At 44.6% G+C, this 21330-nt stretch overlaps 1 protein-coding gene and 1 pseudogene across 1 annotated transcript in view; one reads left to right on the top strand and one right to left on the bottom strand.

Moving 5' to 3' along the window:
* LOC147718758 (fibronectin type-III domain-containing protein 3a-like) overlaps positions 1-20729 on the top strand; it is a 417154-nt gene extending 396425 nt beyond the window's left edge. Inside the window, exon 27 of the mRNA XM_086918744.1 lies at positions 19387-20729. Coding sequence (XP_086774870.1) covers positions 19387-19692 — 306 coding nt within the window. The 3' untranslated portion in view covers positions 19693-20729. The remainder of the gene's footprint in view (positions 1-19386) is intronic.
* LOC147718759 (heterogeneous nuclear ribonucleoprotein K pseudogene) lies at positions 15360-16343 on the bottom strand (annotated as a pseudogene).
* Positions 20730-21330: the final 601 nt, after the last annotated feature.

Raw genomic sequence — 21330 nt, 5'->3', positions numbered from 1 at the left:
TCCACTTCTTCTTTTTATTCTTTCTTTGGCCCAGCAGGATCTATCCTCTGGGCACTTTGAAAGGCTACCTTTCGGCCCTGTCTGCTGTTCTGAGATTGCCAAATCAATCATCTCTTTTTAACTTCCCTCTTGTACAAAGATTTCTGAAGAGACTTACTCATTTGTTTCTCCCTTCACCCTTTATTATGCCCCAGTGGTACCTTAACTTGGTTCTCACCTTTATACGTACACCATTTGAACCACTGCACAATTGTCTCCTCCGGCTGCTCACTATTAAAACCACCTTTTTAGGAGCAGTAACCTCTGCCAGTTGGGTGAGTGAACTACGGGCTCTGTCATCTCAGACTCCCTACCTGACTGTCTTTCCGGACAATGTAGGTCTCTGCACTAGGGCTTCTTTTTTTGCCTAAGGTAGTAACACCTTTCCATCTGGGACAATCTGTTACTCTGCCCACCTTCTATGCACCTCTGCATTCTTCCAAGGTAGAGAAGCGTCCCCACCGGCTGGACCGAAAAAGAGCGTTATCGCTCTACCTTGATTGCACTAAAGAGTTCCGGGTGGACGACCAACTCTTCATAGGGTACATTGGAGCGAAGAATGGGCATGCAGTTCAGAAGAGGGCCAATTCATTCTGGATTAACCTCTGCTTTTGTTACGCTTTTGCATAGAAACAGCCTCCTGAAGGCCTTAGGGCCCATTCTACCAGGGCGTAGGCGGCCACCAAGACTTTCCAACGTGGTGTCCTGGTTCGTGACATCTGCCAGGCAGATACGTGGGCATCTCTGTAGATGTTTGCAAAACATTATTGCCTGGACCACAAAGTTCGCAGGGTGGGCCTTTGTGGCCGTTCGGTCCTGCTGGATTATCTGATTCAAAGTCTCTATCAGCTGGACAAGTTACTTACCTTCGGTAATGCCTTATCTGGTAGAGACATCATCTAGCCGCAGATTCCTTACTGATCATCCCCGTACTCTGGATTAGTTTTAGTGTCATGGCTGTTTCCTCTTCAGGGCCCTAGTTATTTTTTTTACAAACCATGGTCAGTCGCTTCATGGCTTTGTGCTTCAAGTGTGAAAAGTACTGACGTCAGCATGCCAGGGTGGTACCTATATTGACTACACAGACATCATGATGACGACTAACCCGACGCCTACATCAGGCGGTGTCAACCGATGCTACCTATTGGCCCGCAGGGGTACTGCTATCAAAAATCTTCTGAATCCAGCCTGGAAGTTCAAAGGTAAGGAATCTGCTGCTAGAACTTCTCTCTACGAGGTAAGGCGTTGTCCTTCCTTACAGTCACCCTTTTATTCCCTACCTCTGGAAATTCCCATTCATCTCATTAAAAACTTCTACTCCGTCCAAACCTTAAGTCAACATCTTGACAGGCTGCAGCATCCCAACCTCAAGTCACTCAATCTGCGATTTGACACCTACAGCCTTTAGAATATAGATATATGCAGGTGCTACAAAAATGTATCAAAATCTTAAAAGAAACCAGAAAGTCCTCTTTGCAGGTGTGAAAAAATCGATTGATATGCGTTTTATGCCCCATTTTTACTGGCTTTTTATTTCTGTGTTTTTTTTAAATAGCTGCACCTGGTGTACTACTGCTCAGTCCCCAATGTATATTATCTGACCCATAAAACATGGTACAATTGGCTAATCCCCAATCAGCATATTTAACTTGTATGTAAGGCCACATTATATTGTGCAGGAAAATACATCAATGATAAAGAAATAGCCTTGTAGCCTACACAGTATATTGAGTTGTGTTTAAAAGTGGTAAATGCAAGAATTTAGTGTCGGCATGTTCCTACAGTAACTAGCCCTTAAAAGCTATTTTGAGTGTAAAGGGCTGTAGCTGTTCCTATGAGAAAATCAAAACTCCTGACTAAAGTACTGTTTTTGCTAGCTCAGTTTTGGCGTAATCTAAGGAAATGATCCAGCTACTACTATATTTTTTAATATTTATTAAAACTCCTATTCACGTGTAAGGTTGGATGTGTAATAGATATTTAGGGAAAGTAACTTTTATGCAGTTAGACTTTTGCTGGAACCTCCAGTATTACAGCAAACAAATGATGGACCAGTCAAAAGATCTGGGTTAAATCCATTGTACTTTTGCCCACTACGCCACCCCAGTTTGTAGCCAGCCATATGCAAATCAGTCTTGACCATGTGCCCCATAGGACCATTCCAGACTGAACAGCCAGGTCAGGTCCTCCCTGGACCGGAAAAAAGCATCCTGGGACCGGTTTCAGGGTATGTCAACCTTCTTCAGCTAGACTAGCTTGAATCCAGTGGCACAGTGAGCAAGGGACCCCCGTCTGGGCATGCCCATCCCTCTTAGGGCGAAAAGTGTTACAGCAAACAAATGATGAACGGAATGCTGTCAATGCAAACATTCTCCCCCAGTCAAAAGATCTGGCTGAAATCCATTGTACTTTTACCCACTACGCCACCCCAGTTTGGACCCAGCCATATGCAAATCAGCCATGACCCAGTGCCCCATGGAAACACTCCAGACCGAACTGCCAGGCCAAGTTCTCCCTGCACCAGAAACAAGCTTCCTGGGACCAGTTTCAGGATATGTCACCCTTCTTCAGTCAAGCTAGCTTGAATCCAGTGGCACAGTGATCAAGGGACCCATGTCTGGGCATACCCATCCCACTTAGGGCGAAAAGTGTTACAGCAAACAAATGATGGACGGAATACTGACAATGCAAATATTCTCTCCCAGTCAAAAGATCTGGCTGAAATCCATCATACTTTTGCCCACTACGCCACCCCAGTTTGGACCCAGCCAAATGCAAATCTGTCTTGACCCTGTGCCCCATGGGAACAGTCCAGACTGAACTGCCAGGCCAGGTCCTCCCTGGACCGGAAATAAGCATCCTGGGACCGGTTTCAGGGTATGTCACCCTTCTTCAGCCAGGCTAGCTTGAATCCATTGGCCCAGTGAGCAGGGTGCCCATGTCTGGGCATACCCATCCCACTTAGGGCGAAAAGTGTTACAGCAAACAAATGATGTACGAAATGCTGACAATGCAAACATTCTCCCCCTGTCAAAAGATCTGGGTTAAATCCATTGTTCTTTTGCCCACTACGCCACCCCAGTTTGGACCCAGCCATATGCAAATCAGCCTTGACCCTGTGCCCCGTGGGAACAGTCCAGGCCGAACTGCCAGGCAAGTCCTCCCTGGACCGGAAACCTCCAGGAGGCAATTAACTTAGAGCCTACTAACAGCTGGCCCCATCAGTGCTTCCCCTTAATAATGTGTGAAAAGCTGCTCCCAGAGCAAAAACAATGCTTAAGGCCATTTGACAGGAAAACCTGGGTTTGAGGTATGCAACTCCCTCAGCTCTGCAATGCAGCTGAGGAGAGCTCAGGAACTGCATTAACTTGAAAGGGTCAAGGATAAGGCCTGCCCAGTCATAATTAATTTCTAAAGCAGACTTTAACCCCTTCTGTGCTGATGACGAGCCTAGGCTCGTCATGCAGCACGGTGCTCGTGTGCTGGTGACGAGTCTAGGTTCGTCATGAGCCGTGGAACGCTCACACGCGGGGCTAATTTCCCCGCTGTGCTGAGCGTTCCATTGCGCGGGCGTGGTCATGACGAGCCCAGGCTCGTCACCAGCACACGAGCACTGTGCTGCATGACGAGCCTGGGCTCGTCATGAGCACAGCGGCGCCGTGCGCGGCCCCCCTCCCCCCCGCGCTGTGGGGAAATTAGCCCCGCAGCGAAGGGGTTAAGATTAGATGCTTTTGTTCCCTTAACCAGCTATAGCCAGCTGTCAGCATTCCAGATGAAGGGGGAGCTAGTCTGAAAACCAGTTTGGTGAGGTTGAGTAAAGGACTGGTCATTTCGCTAAACACTCCAGTGTCTGGGACACCTTGAAGAAATATTGACCGGGAGAAGGCAGGTAAAGTATTTGACCAGTGGGAGGATTTTATCTGGTGTGAAATTGAAATTTCCCCCCTAAGAGCCCCTCTCCCCCCTCAAAAGACAACAGCTTATTTGGAACCTCCTCCAAAAGCTATACAACTTCGAAAGGACTTCACCAGATACAGCATGCAGTCTTGCCCTGCTGTAGGATTTCCATTCGTAGACTACATCAGAAGATAAAATCTTTGACCAGACCAACCCACTTATGGTAACCAACTTCTCCTCCATCACAGTCAGTCTGAAAGCGCACTTGGGTCCTAGTCACCAGCAAACAGTGACTTCTGATTGTCTATTTACTTTTTTTTCTTGCCATTTCTTTTCCTAAAAGTTCATATCTCTGATTCCCGTAATTGGATTTCATTTATTTTTATGTCACTTTCCTATTCAAATGCTCTTTTCTTAGAAATTAGTTGGAGGATTTGATTTTTATTGTGTTGTGTTTTGATTTTCTAATTGTTTTGGCGCTTCTAAATACTTTGCAAGCTTTAACCCCTTTGTTTCTAGGCCTTTCTCCCCCTGTGCTAAGCCTTTTTTTGGCCATTTGGGGTAGTTCAGGTTTAGGCCCTGTAACTTTTTAACCACATAAGGTATCCACGCCAAATTTGCTTCCTTTTTTTCCAACATCATGGGGATTCTAAAGGTACCAAGGGTTTGTGGATTCCCCTGGAGGGCACCCAGAAATTAGCCAAAATGCAGCAAAATGATTCTTATTTTTTTTAAATGGGAAAAAGGTGCTGCAAATGAAAGTGTCTGATTTTTTCCCTGCAAATGGTATTAACAAAGCGTTTGTGGGGCTGAAATCACCACTTTCCAAGCTTTTAGGGACAAGCAGACGTTTGTCAGAAAACCAAAAGTGTTTACACAGTATTGGCATTTTACTCGGATATAGCCTATTTTTGCGCTTTCAACCTTTTTCCAGTTAATGGTAGAAATAGGTATAAAAGCAATAATGGATCCTGGACAGCTGTACATATTTGAAAAGAATACAAAATTCTGAATTCAGCAAGGGGTTATTTGTGTAGATCCTTCAAGGTTTCTTTATAGAAACTAACAGTTGAATAATGGAAACATTGAAAATTAGTTGAAAAAAACAGCCATTTCTGCCAACGTTTTCACCTGTAACTTCTTCAAATGATAAGAGCTGTTTGAAAGCTATATACCATTATATCCGCTGAACCTTTCTGGTTTTGGGATATATAGAACTTGTAGGTTCACCAAGAACCAAATGAGCCCAGAGCCAGTAACTGAGCAGCATCTTGCAATGGATTTTTAATATGTACCGGGTATATAGCAATTAATTTGGGATAATCTATACATGGAAAAATCGGTATGAAAGACACCTATGTATTTCTGAAATTGGAACAAAATATAGAGTTTAGAAAAAGTAGTTATTTGCACATTTCCGAAATTGTGAGAACTCATACTAGCATGAGAATTATAGGTCATTTTTCAAAATGACTTCTTTTTTACACATTGTATTTCATTTGGAAGGCAGAAATGCATCAAACGTCAATAGGTAATAACAGTTGCTCTACAATTCTGTGTTCCCCTAAGTCTCCCGATAAAGATAAAAATGGTACCTCACTTGTGTGGGTGGGTAGGCCTAGTGCCCGTGACAAGAAGCGGCCTAAAAAGCTACGTAGACGCACTTTATTTTTACAGTAAAAACTAAAAAACATTTTCCTCACATTTATGTGGTAGAAAGTTCTCGAATCTGCATGGATCCACAAACTTCCACCCACCCACATTCCCCAAAGTCTTCAGAGAAAAATGGTACCTCACTTGTGTGGGTAGGCATAGTGCCCACGACAGGAAACGACCCAAAACACAACGTGGACACACAACTTTTTCACAGTTAAAACTGATCCTTTTTTTGCAAAGTGCCTAGCTGTAGATTTTGAACCCTAGCCCTGCTGGCACCTAGGGAAACCTAGCAAACCTATTCATTTTTTAAATCTAGACACCAAGGGGCATCCAGGGTGGGGTGACTTAACTGGCTCTCACCAGGTTCTGTTACCCAGAATCCCTTGCAAACGTAGAAAAATCTGTAAAAAAAAAACCACATTTCTGTGTTGGAAAGTTCTGGAATCTGTGTGGATCCACAAAATTCCACCCACCATGCGTTCCCCAAAGTCCTCAGAGAAAAATTGTACCTCACTTGTGTGGGTGTGCGCGACAGGCAAGGGCCCAAAACCTATTGAGGCGACATCAAAATTACCTATCACAAAACAACCTGGTTTTGCAAGGGGGTCCCATAGGATTTTTTGCCCCGGCGGCCATCTAGGTAAACCTACCAACCCCACACATTTCTGAAAACTAGACACCCGAGGGAGTCCGGCAAGGTATGTCTTGTGTGGGTCCTCCATTTCCCTACCCAGAATCCTATGCAAACCTCAAATTTAGCTGATAAAATAACTTTTTTCTCAAATTTCTGTCTGGGAAAGTTCTGGAATTTGCATGGATCCACAAATTTCCTCCCACCCAGCGTTCCCCCAGGTCTCCCGATAAAAATGGTACATCACTTGTGTGGGTAGGCATAGTGGCTGCAACAGGAAATGGCCCAAATCGTACCGTTGAGACTTCAAAATTACCTATAACAAAACTACCTGGTTTGGGGGGAATAGTACCTGTTTTTTTGGCCCCGGGCTCGGCCACCATATAGGGAACCCTACCAAACCCACACATTTCTGAAAACTAGACACGTTGGAGAGTCCAGTGAGGTATGGCGTACATGGATCCCCCAACGTTTCCCTACCCAGAATTCCCTGCAAACCTCGAATTTAGCTGGAAAAAAACCTAATTTTCCACATATTTTTGTGTGGAATCACCGTGCCGGCACAAATGTCCTAGCCCACAGTGTTCTCCTTAGGTTCCAGAGTAAAATGATACCTCACTTGTGTGGGTGTCCAATGCAGAATTAGCTAGAAACTTATTTTTAAAAAATGTAGCGCTTAGAATTCTTGGTGCTACACCCTTATTCCCTATGTTTTGGGCTCTTCCCAGTCACATACCCTTGCCCCACCCACACAAGTGAGGTATAATTTTGTTCGGGAGACTAAGGGGAATGCTGTGGGGTATGACATTTGTGCCGGCAAGGTGATTCTACCCAAAAATATGTGGAAAATGTTTTTTTTTCAGCTAAATTTGAGGTTTGCATGGCATTCTGGGGAGAACAACGTTTCCGTGGCCCACGGAAGCCATACCTCGCTGGACTCCCCCTGGTGTCTAGTTTTCAGAAATGTGTGGGTTTGATAGTTTCCCAAGATGGCCGCCGAGCCTGGGCAAAAAACCCAGGTGACCCCTCTTGCAAAACTAGGTTGTTTTGTGATAGGTAATTTTGATGTCTCACCAATATGTTTTGGGCCCTTGCCTGTCGCGGGTACTTGACCCACCCACGTGAGTGAGGTATCATTTGTAACGGTAGACCTGGGGGAACGATGGGCGGTAGGAAATTTGTGGATCCACGCATATTCCAGAACTTTTCAACACAGAAATTTGAGAAAAAAGTGTTTTTTTGGACAGATTTTTAGGTTTGCAAGGGATTCTGGGTAACAGAACCTGGCGAGAACCAGATATGTCACCCCATCCTGGATTTCCCTGGGTGTCTAGTTTTCAAAAATGTATAGGTTTCTTGCGCAATGGGACAACATAGGCATCTCCACGGTGGGCGATCTGTGGGACAAGGGGATGGTCATCCCATTTGACCAGCTTAGACAATATGAGCTCGCACCCTCAGAAACATACCGTTACATACAAATCCGCCATGCACTTTTAACAGTATTACCACAGGGCACTGACATACCTGAAGCCTTCCCTCTGGATGACAGACTACTCACTGATTTTATGCCAAAACGTGCCACATCCTTCACCTATCGCAAATTGGTAAATGACCTACCAGATCATACGGCGAGATTAAAAGATAGATGGGCAGCCGACATTGGGGACATGGACGAGGCAGAATGGCAGGAGGCACTGGCCTCACCCAAGGAGGTGGGTATCCCGGCAAGGCTTCGGCTGGTGCAACTCAAAATCGTGCACCGCTCCTACCTCACTAGGAGCATGCTTCATAAAATAGGCCGGACACACCATCCTTACTGCCTTTGGGGTTGTGGAGACGAGGGTTCCTTCCTGCATACTGTGTGGGAATGTCCATTGATTAGTGACTACTGGCGGAAGATCATGCAAACGATTTCCCAAACTGTAAGCTTCTCCTTGCTACCTGAACCACGTAGATGCCTTCTCAACATATGGGAACCTAACGATTTATCACGACACGGCCAAACATGGGTGACATTGGGCCTTATGGTAGCTAAGCGAAATGTAGCACAGAAGTTGGGGGCTGCGGAACTGCTTTGTTGGCAGCTTGGTGCCAAGACATGGACGTTAGTATGCTAACTGAGAGGGCTGTTTACATTAATAGAAGATGCCCCCCTGAAATGGACTAAAATATGGACTGCATGGAACACATATCAAGGGGACATCTGTGACCCAATACCTGATTCTGATAATGATAGTTCTGAAGACGACTCGGGAGAGGACTAGACGGATTGACTGGGGAGGGATAAATTTGGATTACAATCTGGACAGCTGGGGACAGATGGGTAAAGTTGAGAATATATGTCAAGAATGTTTTACACACAGTAAACTATGATTATGTGCAAGCTGATTGTCTTACCGATGTTGTGTTTAAAATAATAAAAATGTTTTTAAAAAAAATGTATAGGTTTCCTAGATTTCCATAGGTGCCGGCAGAGCTAGGGTTCAAAATCTACAGCTAGGCACTTTGCAAAAAAAGGGTCAGCTTTCACTGTGAAAATGTGGTGTTCACGTTGCGTTTTGGGCCATTTCCTGTTGCGGGCACTAGGTTTACCCACACAAGTGAGGTACCATTTTTCTCTGAAGATTTTAGAGAATGCTGGAGGGGTGGAATTTTTGGATCCACGCAGATTCCAGAACTTCCCACCACTGAAATGTGAGGAAAATGTGTTTTTTGACAAATTTTGAGGTTTGCAAGGGATTCTGGGTAACAGAACCTGGTGAGAGCCAGTTAAGTCACCCCATCCTGGATTCCCCTGGGTGTCTAATTTTAAAAAATGTATAGGTTTGCTAGGTTTCCCTAGGTGCCGGCAGAGCTAGAGTTCAAAACCTACAGCTAGGCACTTTGCAAAAAAAGGATCCGTTTTAACTGGGAAAAAGTGGTGTGTCCACGTTGCGTTTTGGGTCGTTTCCTGTCGTGGGCTCTAGGCCTACCCACACAAGTGAGGTACCATTTTTCTCGGAAGACTTTGGGGAATGCGGGGTGGGTGGAAGTTTGTGGATCCATGCAGATTCTAGAACTTTCCACCACATAAATGTGAGGAAAATGTTTTTTTTTTTTTTTAAAGTTTGAGGTTTCCAAGTGATTCTGGGTAACAAAACCTGGTGAGAGTCACTCCATCCTTGGTGGCTAGTTTTCAAAAATGTACAGGTTTTCTAGGTTTCCGTATGTGCAGCTGTGCTAGGGCCAAAATCCACAGGTAGGCACATTGCTAAAAAAAAATGTCTGTGCCTAGTGGGCTTTCTGCTGGCCTGGAGTGGGATGGGGGGGAGGTGGAGGGTTTGCCCCCATCTTCCCCCCGGGGAGGCAGAAAGACTGCAATCTCCCTGGGGGGTGGTGGGGGTATTGTCATGCCCATTTTGGGCAGTGCCCACCTCTACATGAATAAAAAAAATCCCTGCTGTCAAGTGTGCTTTCTGCCCCCCGGGGGGGCATATTGGGGACTATTGCTCCCACCTGCCCCCAAGGGGGGCAGAAATGCTGTAATCGTGGTGGGGTGGGGGCATTGGCATGCCCATTTCGGGCAGCCCCCACCCTAAAAACAAATCCTCCCAAAATAATCCCCCGCGTTTAGTGGGGGGGGGCAGAAAGGCTGTAATGGTGGCGGGGGTTGGGGGCATTGGCGTGCCTGTTTCTGGCAGCCCCCACCCTAAAAACAAATGCCCCCCAAAAAATCCCTGGCGCTTAGTTGGCTACTGCCCCCATCTGCTCCCCAGGGGACAGAAAGGCTGTAATGGTGGTGGGTGGGAGCAATGGGGTGCGTTTTGGGCATCCTCCACCCATATTGTTATATGTAAAAAAAATCTCTGTGTCTAGTGGGCCTTTGCCCCCCCCCTGGGGGGGGCAGATTGGGAGCTACTTCCCCCCAGGGGGGCAAAAGATTCAATAGTGCCACATTTAATATGGGGGAGCAAAGGCCCTTGCCCAAGGGGCTTCACCCCCCTCCCCAGTGTCTAGTGGGTGGATCCCTGCTTGTGGATCACCTTCCTGGGGCGATCCCCAAGCAGGGATCCACTTGGGAGGTGTACCATTGGAAAAGGGAGATTCTCCCCTTTCCAGCAATACCTCTCCCGTCTTTCTACGTGCTCAGGGGGCTGAGAGAGCCCCCTGAGCATGTAGAAAGTGAAACTGAAATGAGCCTAAAGACTTATATGGGTACACCAGTAGCCAATTGTGGAGGTACAAAAAGTTCTTACCAAGTCAAATTTAGAGTGGAAGTACAATGACTGTGGTCTTGATTAGCAGGATCCCAGTCAGACTAGTCAAAACGCAATGACACTAGGCAAAATGTGGCATGTTAGAAAGATGCTACCTGCCTACACTGCAGACCTGCAAATCAGGTAACATCTGTCGGTTTTGAAATTCCTGCATATATGGAGGGCCATAAAAGAATAATCCCACCTAAACTGCCACCTGCTACTGCTTGGGATCTTAGCATTGCTCTCACTAGACATGTGGGATCACCCTTGGATCTATTGCCCTTCTGTCCAATACATTGCCAACTAGTTTTCCTTATGGCCATTAGTACTCTTAAGAGTCGGTGATCTTCAAGCTCCATCATTGAGTAGCCATTTTTATAGATTCAAAAAGACAGTTGTGCTTCGAAACCCCCTCATTTTATGTCCGAGGTTGTATCACTTTTTCATGTGAACATGTTGTAAGAAAGTGGCTCTGTATATACTGCACCAAAGTAAGGTACAGTGTGCACAGAGTCCACAGTCCCCAGAGGTTTGCAGAGGTTATAGTTAGATATAACCGTACTCTTTAAAGTGGTAGGTTGGTCGAGCAGTAAGGCAGTAGCAGAGGACAGTGTAAAGCATTTGTTGTACACACTCCATCATAAAATGGTCTCACACACTCAAGAACTGAACTCTTGGCCAATAGTTTGGTATATAAAAATATATTCTTACTTTATTTTAGGACCACAAGTAGGTATAAAAATACTTTCTCAGAATGAGATGTTGAGAATTCAAACAGCAATAGACTTTTAAATGCAATAGATACAGTTGTTGCAATATGCAACACAAGTGAAACACAATTATAACATTGAGCTCAATGGGTATTTTAAGTAAAATGCAATAATAGTTACTTTACGTATGTATTTCTCACTCAGGGCTGGATCGTGGATTCAGCCCTGGTGCATCTCCTGTAAACAGTTGAAAGAAATCGTTTTTGTTACTCAGGCAATTTTTAAGGAATATTTGTATGTTTCAAAAATCGACACAGAAGAATTTCTGGCAAAACCAGCCAATGTGATCCTATGGAGGAAAATCAAGTTATCGGAAAATCACAGTTGTAATTACTTTCGAGGGTCAGTGTTCGGCACAAAGATCCAGCACTGGGATTTCTCCTGGTAACAGTTAAGTGATTTCGTTTTCGTTGATCGGATGATTTTTAGGAATATTTCAGTTTAAAAACTTGACACTAGGAAGAATTTCTAAGTGAAACCAGTCAATGTTACCCTATGGATAAAATGTGAGTTATCGGCTTTCAGGTACGTACTCGACTGGCAGAGTTAAGCTTCTGGGGTAAGGCTCAGGGGTCTTCCAGGGTCAAGTAGGTACAGTTGTTACACCCTCAGTGGCACAGGGGTAGCTGGGTGCAGAGAAAGTAGGCCCAATGTTAGCCTATGGCGGGCAGCAGGCCTTTGTTTGGTGGCTGCTAGCAGATAGGCCATGCGGCTGTGGGAGCTGAGCTCCTGGTCACTTACACAGGGCAAATGGGGAATTAGAGTAGGACAGATGCTGTACTTCCAGTGGCACTCGGGCAGCTGGGTGCAGGGTGCTTTTGAGCCGTCGGACGCCCAATATATTTCAATGGGAAAGCTGCAAGACGAACAAAGGCGGCAAGCTCGGGGACGGAGCTTCTTCAGGTGCGACCACCACTTCGAGAGGTAAGTTGGGAAGCTGTAGGTTAGGTAGCCACCCAGGAGTCGGGCACAGGGGGCCGTGGGGCACCGGGTGCAGAGGTGTCTTTTGGTGTCGGGAAATCTTACCCTCAGCTGGTCGCGGTTGGAGGGGTCCCTGGTTGTGAGGCTGCAGGCATCGTCGGGAGTGTCGAGGAGGGTCCTTGGGTGCTGGATTCGTGGTCACAATCGCCGGAGGGCTGTCCTTGTGGTCTTTGTTCACTCAGGCACCGTCCGGGCTCGGCGGGTGCAGAGTGTGCTGGATTCGGGGTTCCTGGCTGGCAGCAGAGGTTGTTGATCTTTTAGCAGAAGCACTGCTCGTGGGAGTCCCAGTCTTTTAGTTGAACTAGGCAGTCAATCCTCCGGGATTTTCGAGGTTGCTGACCACAGGAGACACTGGGATTTAGCAGGAGCAGATTCGAGGGTCGACAGGCCTGTAGGGCTGAAGCTAAGTCAGTCGGTGTCATCCTCTTGTTAGCAGCTGCACAGCAGGTCTCCTTTCTTGTTCTTCTTCTTGTTTCGGAATCGGGATGTGAGGAAGGAAGGTTCAGGGTTCCCCTAAATACTAAATTTAGGGATGTTACAGGTAGGAGAAGGTCAGGTACCAATGGGTCCCTTCCCTGGGGTGAGTTCACCCCCTATCCTGCCACTCTCCAATGGGAGGGGGCAATAGCCTGTCTCTGATTGGGTATGGCTCCCTATCCTCAAGATGGTGTGAGCCTGGAGTTGTGCTTCACCTCGCCTCCCCCACCTGAGGGGTGGGGTTGGCAGAGGCTGACACGCCCCCTTTCCTCACTTAGGTGTTCGTGCCTGTCTTCTCACCAGAGTGGGGTTCAAAACCGGTGGGGGCTAGTTGCTGAGTACAGCAAGTGGCCTGGAGAAGCTCACAAAGGTAGCATGCCTTTGAAGCTCCCTGCCCATCCTGGGGGCGGAGGCCTAGCACCTCGCCCCAGGATGTGCATTGTTGCAGGCCCACAAGAGCAGATGGCTTTTTACCCAGGGGTCCAGCAACATGTCTGCTGGGTGGCAGCCTCTGAGTCAGGACACGGGATGTGAGTTGGTTTCAGGGGGCAACTCTAAGTTGCCCTCTGTCGTGCATTGTAAATTAAATACCACACTGGCATCAGTGTGGGTTTAATGTGCTGAGAAGTTTGATACCAAACTTTTCAGTCTTCAGTGTAGCCATCACAGTACTGTGGAGTTTGTGATGACGACCTCCCATCAGCATATATTCTTATTGGCCGCACTGCACTTACAGTGCCCAGGAATGGACCTGGGTACTGTAGGGATACAGGGCTCATGCACCTGTACCCACACCACTGGCATAGGACACCCAGCTAGAGGGGTGACTGAGGCATTCCAGGGCAGTGTGTTGTGGGCATGTCACTCAGGGATGTGTGCCATGTAGACTTTTTGTTTTGTTCTTCACCAGGAGACTCAGCCTGCAAAGGCAGTGTGTGTGTGTTAGGGTACAGCACCCCTAAGGGTGGCACAATAAGTGCTGCAGCCCTTAGGAGCCTTCTCTGGTCTCAGTGCCCTGGGTACCTAGGGTACCATTTACCAGGGGCTGATATGTGGCTAGAGATGCCAATTAGGTTTAGGTTTGAATACAGTTTTAGGGAAGGAACACAGCACCTGGGCACCTGATTGGCAGGAGCCCAGAGCACACTCAGTCAAAGTACATTAGCAATTCAGCAAAAAGTGGGGACATACCATGCAAGAAAGATGGCACTTTCTCACACCTGTCAATGGAATTAACATCTTTTTTTCTCACATGTGGGGTAAAGCATTCCAAACATTAAATGTTAGATTGCCCATTATTTGCTTAATTGACCTTACTCATTCCATTAGGAGAACAAAGCTTCTTTTTGTTGCCTTTGCAGAGCTACCACTAGGCAATCTGAGAGTCCAAGCTAGTGAGATAAATCTTCAGATGTATTTAGTCAAGCTATAACAAAACATACATTATATTTCATTATATATTACAATATATTTCATACCAAGAAGGAATTTAATTCGTAAAAAGAGTGCCACTATGGCATTCCTTGGCTGTATCCCCTTAGCGGATATCAGTAAGGCCACCACCTGAAGTTCTAGTAACACATTCACTGAACACAACAGTATCAATATTCATGCCCAGCAAGAGCCATTTGATAATAAAACTGTACATAAAACATTATTCCAAATGTCTACCACACTTTCTCTGAAGTCACCACATTTTCAGTCAGTATAAAGTCTATATAATGCACATGATCTACAGCTACACCTGCCACAAATGGAAAACTTTACCATGGTACCATGAAACTCAACCCTCTTCTTCGGAGTTGTAATGTTCCTAGCCCAACACGGGAATGTGCAAAGGATGTGATTCTGTAGCACTAGAAGCTGCAGACAGATTGCTACAGGTGAGTAACTCTTTCTTTTTCATGTAAACATTATGAAATATTCCAACTCAGACGGCAGGATAGTGCATAGCATGTTATCTACATCACAACAAACTGCAGACGGTAGGTTACTGGCAAGTAATATGTGGTGTTAGTGATTAAGAACCTTAGCTTTAATTTAGAGCAGAAAAAGATGACTGAACCTTGTTACTTGTACAAATAGTTATTCAAATGTTGCTGCAAAAAGTAAATGCTTTAGAAGTGGGCACATTTAATATTTTTCAAACAATGTATTTTGCTTCATAGAAAATGATCCTACCCAGAGATAAAGCTAATCAAGTTTTTATGATCTTCGGGAATGTACCCTTAAAGGTGACCTAGGATAAGTAGCCATTCCTTTTCAACATTATCCTGCCATCTTCATTGAAGGGGCCCTCTCTTTTAATGAGTGTCCTGGTAGCAGAGCTTGTTTCACTCTAGCCATCCATCTTTGGAATTTACTCTGTGGCTGTACAAAAGTCACCTAATGTCACCCAATTGATGAACATTTAAATTGTTGTCCTTGTTAGGTCTCCGCCTGATCCAGCTCATGCACTGGTCTGGCCGAGACATTTAGTAGCTGCTTTTAAAAGTGCTGCTTTTAAAAGTGCTACTTTCCTGGTGACCAGCTTGCTAGAACGCCCATAAGAGCGCGCGCGCTCTTGTGGGCCGGCAAGGAAACTGGTGGCCGGCAAGGAAGCACTTGCGGTGACTCGCATCACCACTCATGTTTTTATTTTGGGTGTGTGTGTTTGCGATCATGCTAGGCGCATTTGCTGCGCGCAGACACTCCATTTATGATCTTGTTGCACCACCTTGTGGTTCTTTTTTGTACTCTGCGCAGTGTAAAAACGTGGAAAGGCAGTATGAGCACCTCTAATTTTACATTAAAGGCATATCTTAAGCTTGGTGGCATGCGATCATATTCGCCCCTCCGTTGCACTGGGTAGCTCATTGGGCGTTATTCATAGTCGTCATACATCATTGCGAACCCCCCATAATCGTAAGAGTCGTCATAGTAGTCTGGCTCGTAGGGCTGCAAATGACCTTTGATTGGGGTCTCAGATATGAGGTCGAGGATGACTTTGACCCCCTCAATGACTCGCTCGCGTTTTCCACCAAGTAAAACAACTCCATCGGTTGAGTGAGGGCAGCACTCTCGCAAAACCGTGAAGGTGGTCTGAATTCTTTCTCTGAGCTCCTTTATTTTTGCCCCATTGACTCCAATAATGCCGCCCACCAAGCTCTGGTGAATCAGCAACCTCAGTTCACAGTCGAGGTTGCTTCGTTTGTAGCCCTGGGGCTATGTATTGAAGGTAAACGTGGGGATGATTTTCTTTAAAATGTCTCCAATGGCCTCTTTGGCGGCATTGATGCTTAGTATGCGGTCGGGGCCCTGGTACCCAGCCACGGAAATGTTGGCCTTGAAATCTGCCGCAGTGCCGTGATATTCTTGCCGCCTTTTCCTATCACGGCCCCAGCATTCTTGCTCTGGAGGAGGATGCACGCGTCTAATTTTTTCACCCATTCCGCTGGATCTCTTTAGTACCTGTTCTTCATTCTTTTCGGCCGCTGGGCGCTTGCGGTTGGTCTCGGCGCTGTTGAGTTCCACCTCGTGGAAGCAGGCGCCCCATGTATTCTTCAAGAAGAGATTACGACGACTACGATGATTATTATGACATGAGTCCCCGCAGAGGGCCTCCCGTTTCCGGTGGTAGTAGAGCCTGCGATTTCCCTCTCCCACCATCTCACGCTGCCAGAGATGGTGACTGAAGAGGGTGGCCTGAGGGACGCGCAATGTCTTCTCATACTACGAAGTTGGGCGATCTGGCAAATGTCATACCATGGGTGCATCTGGATACGCAGGACGTGGTTTATATGGTAATGTGGATGGTCTTGCCATCTTAATAGGAGTAACCGTTAACAAAATTCTGTATGAATCTCTAGGCGAGAAAGATCCTAAGATAAAACAGCTCCTTCAAAAATGCAGAATTGCATCAAAGTAAACTATATGAAGCTTGGGAGATTAACATCATAGGCACACAACCTGATACGGACAGCACAGTGTACTCCCTGCAGAACAGTGCAAAGCAGTATTTTGAAGATTTTTGTGATGGGTTTTATTTCTAAAGAATTGAGACAATTGCTCGATGGTTCCAATGTGTGCCGTGGCTCTAAACCAAGGACACATCCTGCTGCAGTTAAGGTGACCAGGGGAAGGGGACTGACCAGTGAGCAGTACTGATATTAGTTCATTTTTTACTTTTGTGGCAGTTTGCTTTAAAACGAAACTAGTTTGTCTATTCTCACAAATACATTTCATTTGAATGGGGAAAAAAAGAAATATGTTAAATATTTTTTGTGAAAGAAACGGTGTGACTTATAAAAACTTCTCTCACATGTAAGAATAACTCATTGGCCTCAACATGCTGATAAGAGCGTACATGATCAAACTTGCCATTTTATAAAATATATAACTATTGCTGTCTGTGTCCTATCCAGAAACATAATGTTGTTCATTTTTCACAGATTTTGGGTGCTTTTGCCACAGTGGTGCTTGCCACTTCATACTGGTTACACTCGAATAATATTGCTCATTTTTGACCAGTTGTAGCACTCTTGACACAGTAACAGTAGTACACATGTTGGTGCGGTGCTTTCACAGGCATAATAGTGGCATTTTTCTTATTATTATGGCATTCTTGCCTTAGTGCTCAGAGCTGGTGTAATGCTTGCACTAGAATAATACCGGTAGATCTTGGGATTTTCAAAACACTGTTACCACTGCTGTCTGAGCCTTCTTTGTTTAAGATTTGTGTTCATCTGCATAAACTCTTGCACACACCCATTCACTCACCCATCCATACCTGCACTCACCTATTCAACTATTCATCCTAAAATAACAGTTGATTCGTTCTCACAATCATACACTGACCCATCCTCATATGCATACATATCAATTCACTAATGAATGCAGATGCACCGTCCTGTAACAAGCCAGATCTCATGGTTTTGCCAATGCTCGTTTTTTTATAGCGAGCCATTTGTTAATACATCGACTTCAGGGCAGAGGTAGAGCCTGTAGTTTGCAAGCGGTGGGCCTTCCCTCTGCATGAAAGGAGAAGATCTGGCCTTTTGAGGTTTCACCTAACAATCAGTGTAAACTCTGTCATTATTATTATGCTTTGGCATGTCTATAGTAATATTTTTCTCATCTCACTGTATAGAAGTTGACATCTGATGAGTTCCTTTATTTACGGGTTGGCATAGTATTATTCTTTTTGTGTTAGAGAAGCATTTATTTTGAAACTCTGTTTAGGTTTCACCTACAGACAGCTTTGGCTCTGTCTTGTTGAACAATTTGTAGTGTACAAAATCACTTGTGCCCCTTTACCCCTCTTGTACCCCTCTACCCCTTTTGTACCCCTCTTCTCTTCTATCCCTCTACCCTTTTTATACCCCACTTCTAACTCTCTACCCCTCTTCTACTCTTATTACCCCTCTACCCCCTTCTATCCCTTTTCTACCAACTGTAACTAGCAAAGACACAGTGTCACAGCAGCATAACTCTGCACCACCACAGCATCACTCTGCAGCTCCACAGCATCACTCAGTGCAACAGCAGCATCACTCCGCTCCACCACAGCATCACTCCGCTCCACCACAGCATCACTCCGCTCCACCACAGCATCACTCAGCGCCACCACATCATCACTCAGCGCCACCACATCATCACTCAACGCCCCCACAGCATCACTCAGCGCCACCACAGCATCACTCGCGTCACCGCAGCATCACTCGGGCCAACACAGCATCACTCGGGCCACCATATCATCACTCGGGGCTACCATAGCATCACTCGGGATCACCACAGCATCACTCGGGCCATCACAGCATCACTCGGGCCACCACAGCATCGCTCGGGCCACCACAGCATCGCTCGGGCCACCACAGCATCACTTGGGCCACCACAGCATCACTCGGGCCACCACAGCATCACTCGGGCAACCACAGCATCACTCGGGCCACCACAGCATTTCTCGCGCCACCACAGCATCAGTCAGCGCCAGCACAGCATCAGTCAGCACCACCACAGTATCAGTCGGCGCTACCACAGCATCACTCGGGCCAGCACAGCATCACTCAGGGCGCAGCACAGCATCACTCAGGGCGCAGCACAGCATCACTCAAAGCCAGCACAGGATCACTCAAGTGGCACTTTTTAATTAACTTTTTTGCATGCTGCACAGCAGCCACACTTCTCTACAGCACAGCTTAAACACATTGGCAACAACAATAGATCTACCTATACACTTATGAGGCCCCAAAGGCAATACCTATTGGCTATGCCAATGCTTATTTTTAGTTTTGCCACCAATCAGTAGCTTTGTGAAGCTTCTGGTTGTAGCCCACCCATAGGTTTTCAGTATACACAACAGAACCTTTTATAACCGATCACATCTTCACCATCGATAGGTGGTATGCAGAGGGTTAGTTTATCATGTAATATTGTACATTCTGTCTTTGTGGAATTCTGATGGAGCACAAGAATGAGATCACACTGTGCTCGTGTACATTATCTGCAGCCCCTGTTTTGTGTGTATGTAGACAATTATACATGGCAAGCTTTTTATCTATACAGATGAAATACCTTACATCATTAAGTCTTGATACACAAATAATACCACAAATTGTCTTGTTTTTAAGTGTTTTATATTTTTGAAGTGCCCAGAGGAGTTGACTCATTTTGTAGTGTCTACTAGACTCATATTTTTCCTTTGTTGTTTTAGGTATATAAAGGACCAGAAAACTCATTTTGTTTCACAAACTATCCAGCAAATTCTGAAAATAGATTTAGAGTTTGTGCATGTCGACAATATCAAGGTTCTACCGGATTACAAGAGTTGTATGGCCCTTACAGTCCAAGCACAGTGTTCACATCTCAAAAGCAAGAGTGTGCTGAAATCACAACAGAACCTACGAAACGCAAGAAGATATGCCTAAGCGATGAACAGTTTGCTTTTCTGCTACTTATGGGATTTGCCACGTTGGCTGTTCTCTTTGCTTTTATTATTCAGTACTTTGTTATAAAATAATAACTCCTACCAACTTTCTCTGGTCATATTTGTTAGTACTCTTAAAGTGGTAACTGGAAATAATCTTAGTTGCCAACTGTTAGCAGATTAATTTTTACTCTTCATGTTAGAGAAGAGTAATCCTAGACCGTACTGTTGAGCATTACTGTAAGAACTCTTTTAAAAACATGTTACATAGTTTGGCCTGAGCTGCTTGGTCGGTTACCTACTGGTAAGACGTATTTTAATAGAACTCTGAATAAATGGTAAAACAAGAATAGGCGATACAAAAATTAGATAGTAAATACTTATTACGAATGATAAGAGAAATATGAAAACCTGTTTGAAGGTTATTTTAGCGCAGGATAGTAAGGGAGAACACTTCATTTTTGGGGGAGGATACTTTTTTGTATAGCAGAATGAGTAGCAGTTAAATTGGATCCTATAGAATAGCGAATGTGATTTGTAAGCAGGTATAATGTCTAAGTTCAGTATTTAAAAACTGGTTGCATGTAATGGTAAAGAATACCATAGTTCTTACAATTTTTGACAAAATTTGAGGAATGTACTTACCGATGGTAGTATTCAAAGGAAATTACATTCTTAGGGAATAGTTGCCCTCTTTTTTTTTGGTACCTTTTAGTTTTTTTTATATACTATTGGTACCCATTTTTCCTTGGTCTACATTTCAGTTTTGGTGTTTTACGAACAGTACTAATTTACTGTACATCAGACATAATGTTGTTGCCCTTTCTGAACAAGCACATACATCGTTAAGGAGAGGAGAAAAAAGTGCATTTATTATAAATGTTTTACTATTTGGCTCAAACTGAGCAAATGTATCCTTTTATACGGTTGCATTCTAAAGTTTTTGTTTGAAATTTCTGTTCAAATCCATTAGAATGGCTTTGAAACATAATGAAATGTGTGCCTTTCGATCCCTGTAACTTAAAAAAGATTAAAAAAAAGTTGACAGGGCAACTTAAAAATGTTCATGGCAATGAATCTGTATAGCATGCAATATATGTAGATGATTTTATAAATGCATATAGAAGTATATATATATATATGTATATATATATATTTACATTCTGTAAAGGATAAAGTGCCCTATACATATTTTTTTTAAACATTTTATTGTCTATCAAAATTAAGCTCCTTGAACCTTTTCACTGGTTTTCCGTTTTTTTCCCAGATATAGTCATTGACCCTCTTCAAACTCTCCAGTTGGCCAATAAGGGTTATGCATTTATTAAAGCCTTTATGATATGTGAGCACCCTCACTTTAATGGAACATTTTAAATAATTATTTTTAAACAAATGTCTATAGAACAACAAATATTTTTATGCATTCCGTCACTTTATGTTAGATATTAACTTTTATGAAAGATGATGAAAGTTGCACGTCCTTCCGCATTAGGTGTATTTTCATTTGTGCAAAACATTTTTCCAATTTAATTCTCTTAATATTGCCCGTCTCTCAAATATGAAAGTGGGATTCATGGTTTTAGTTCTGTGCATGCCAAATGCTGAGATGCCATTGGTTGAACATGGTGCACTGTAAATCTTCTCAAACATAAATAGTCGTTTTTTATAATGGCATTAAAATAAAAGGAATCAAATCAAAATTATAAAAGATATGTTATGGCTCTAGGTGTC

The sequence above is a fragment of the Lissotriton vulgaris genome, chromosome 4_1 (genome assembly GCF_964263255.1).
Source record: "Lissotriton vulgaris chromosome 4_1, aLisVul1.2, whole genome shotgun sequence".
In the NCBI taxonomy this organism is placed as follows: domain Eukaryota; kingdom Metazoa; phylum Chordata; class Amphibia; order Caudata; family Salamandridae; genus Lissotriton; species Lissotriton vulgaris.
The sequence above is the reverse complement of the archived record's forward strand: the minus strand, read 5'-3'. Positions and strand labels throughout refer to the sequence as shown.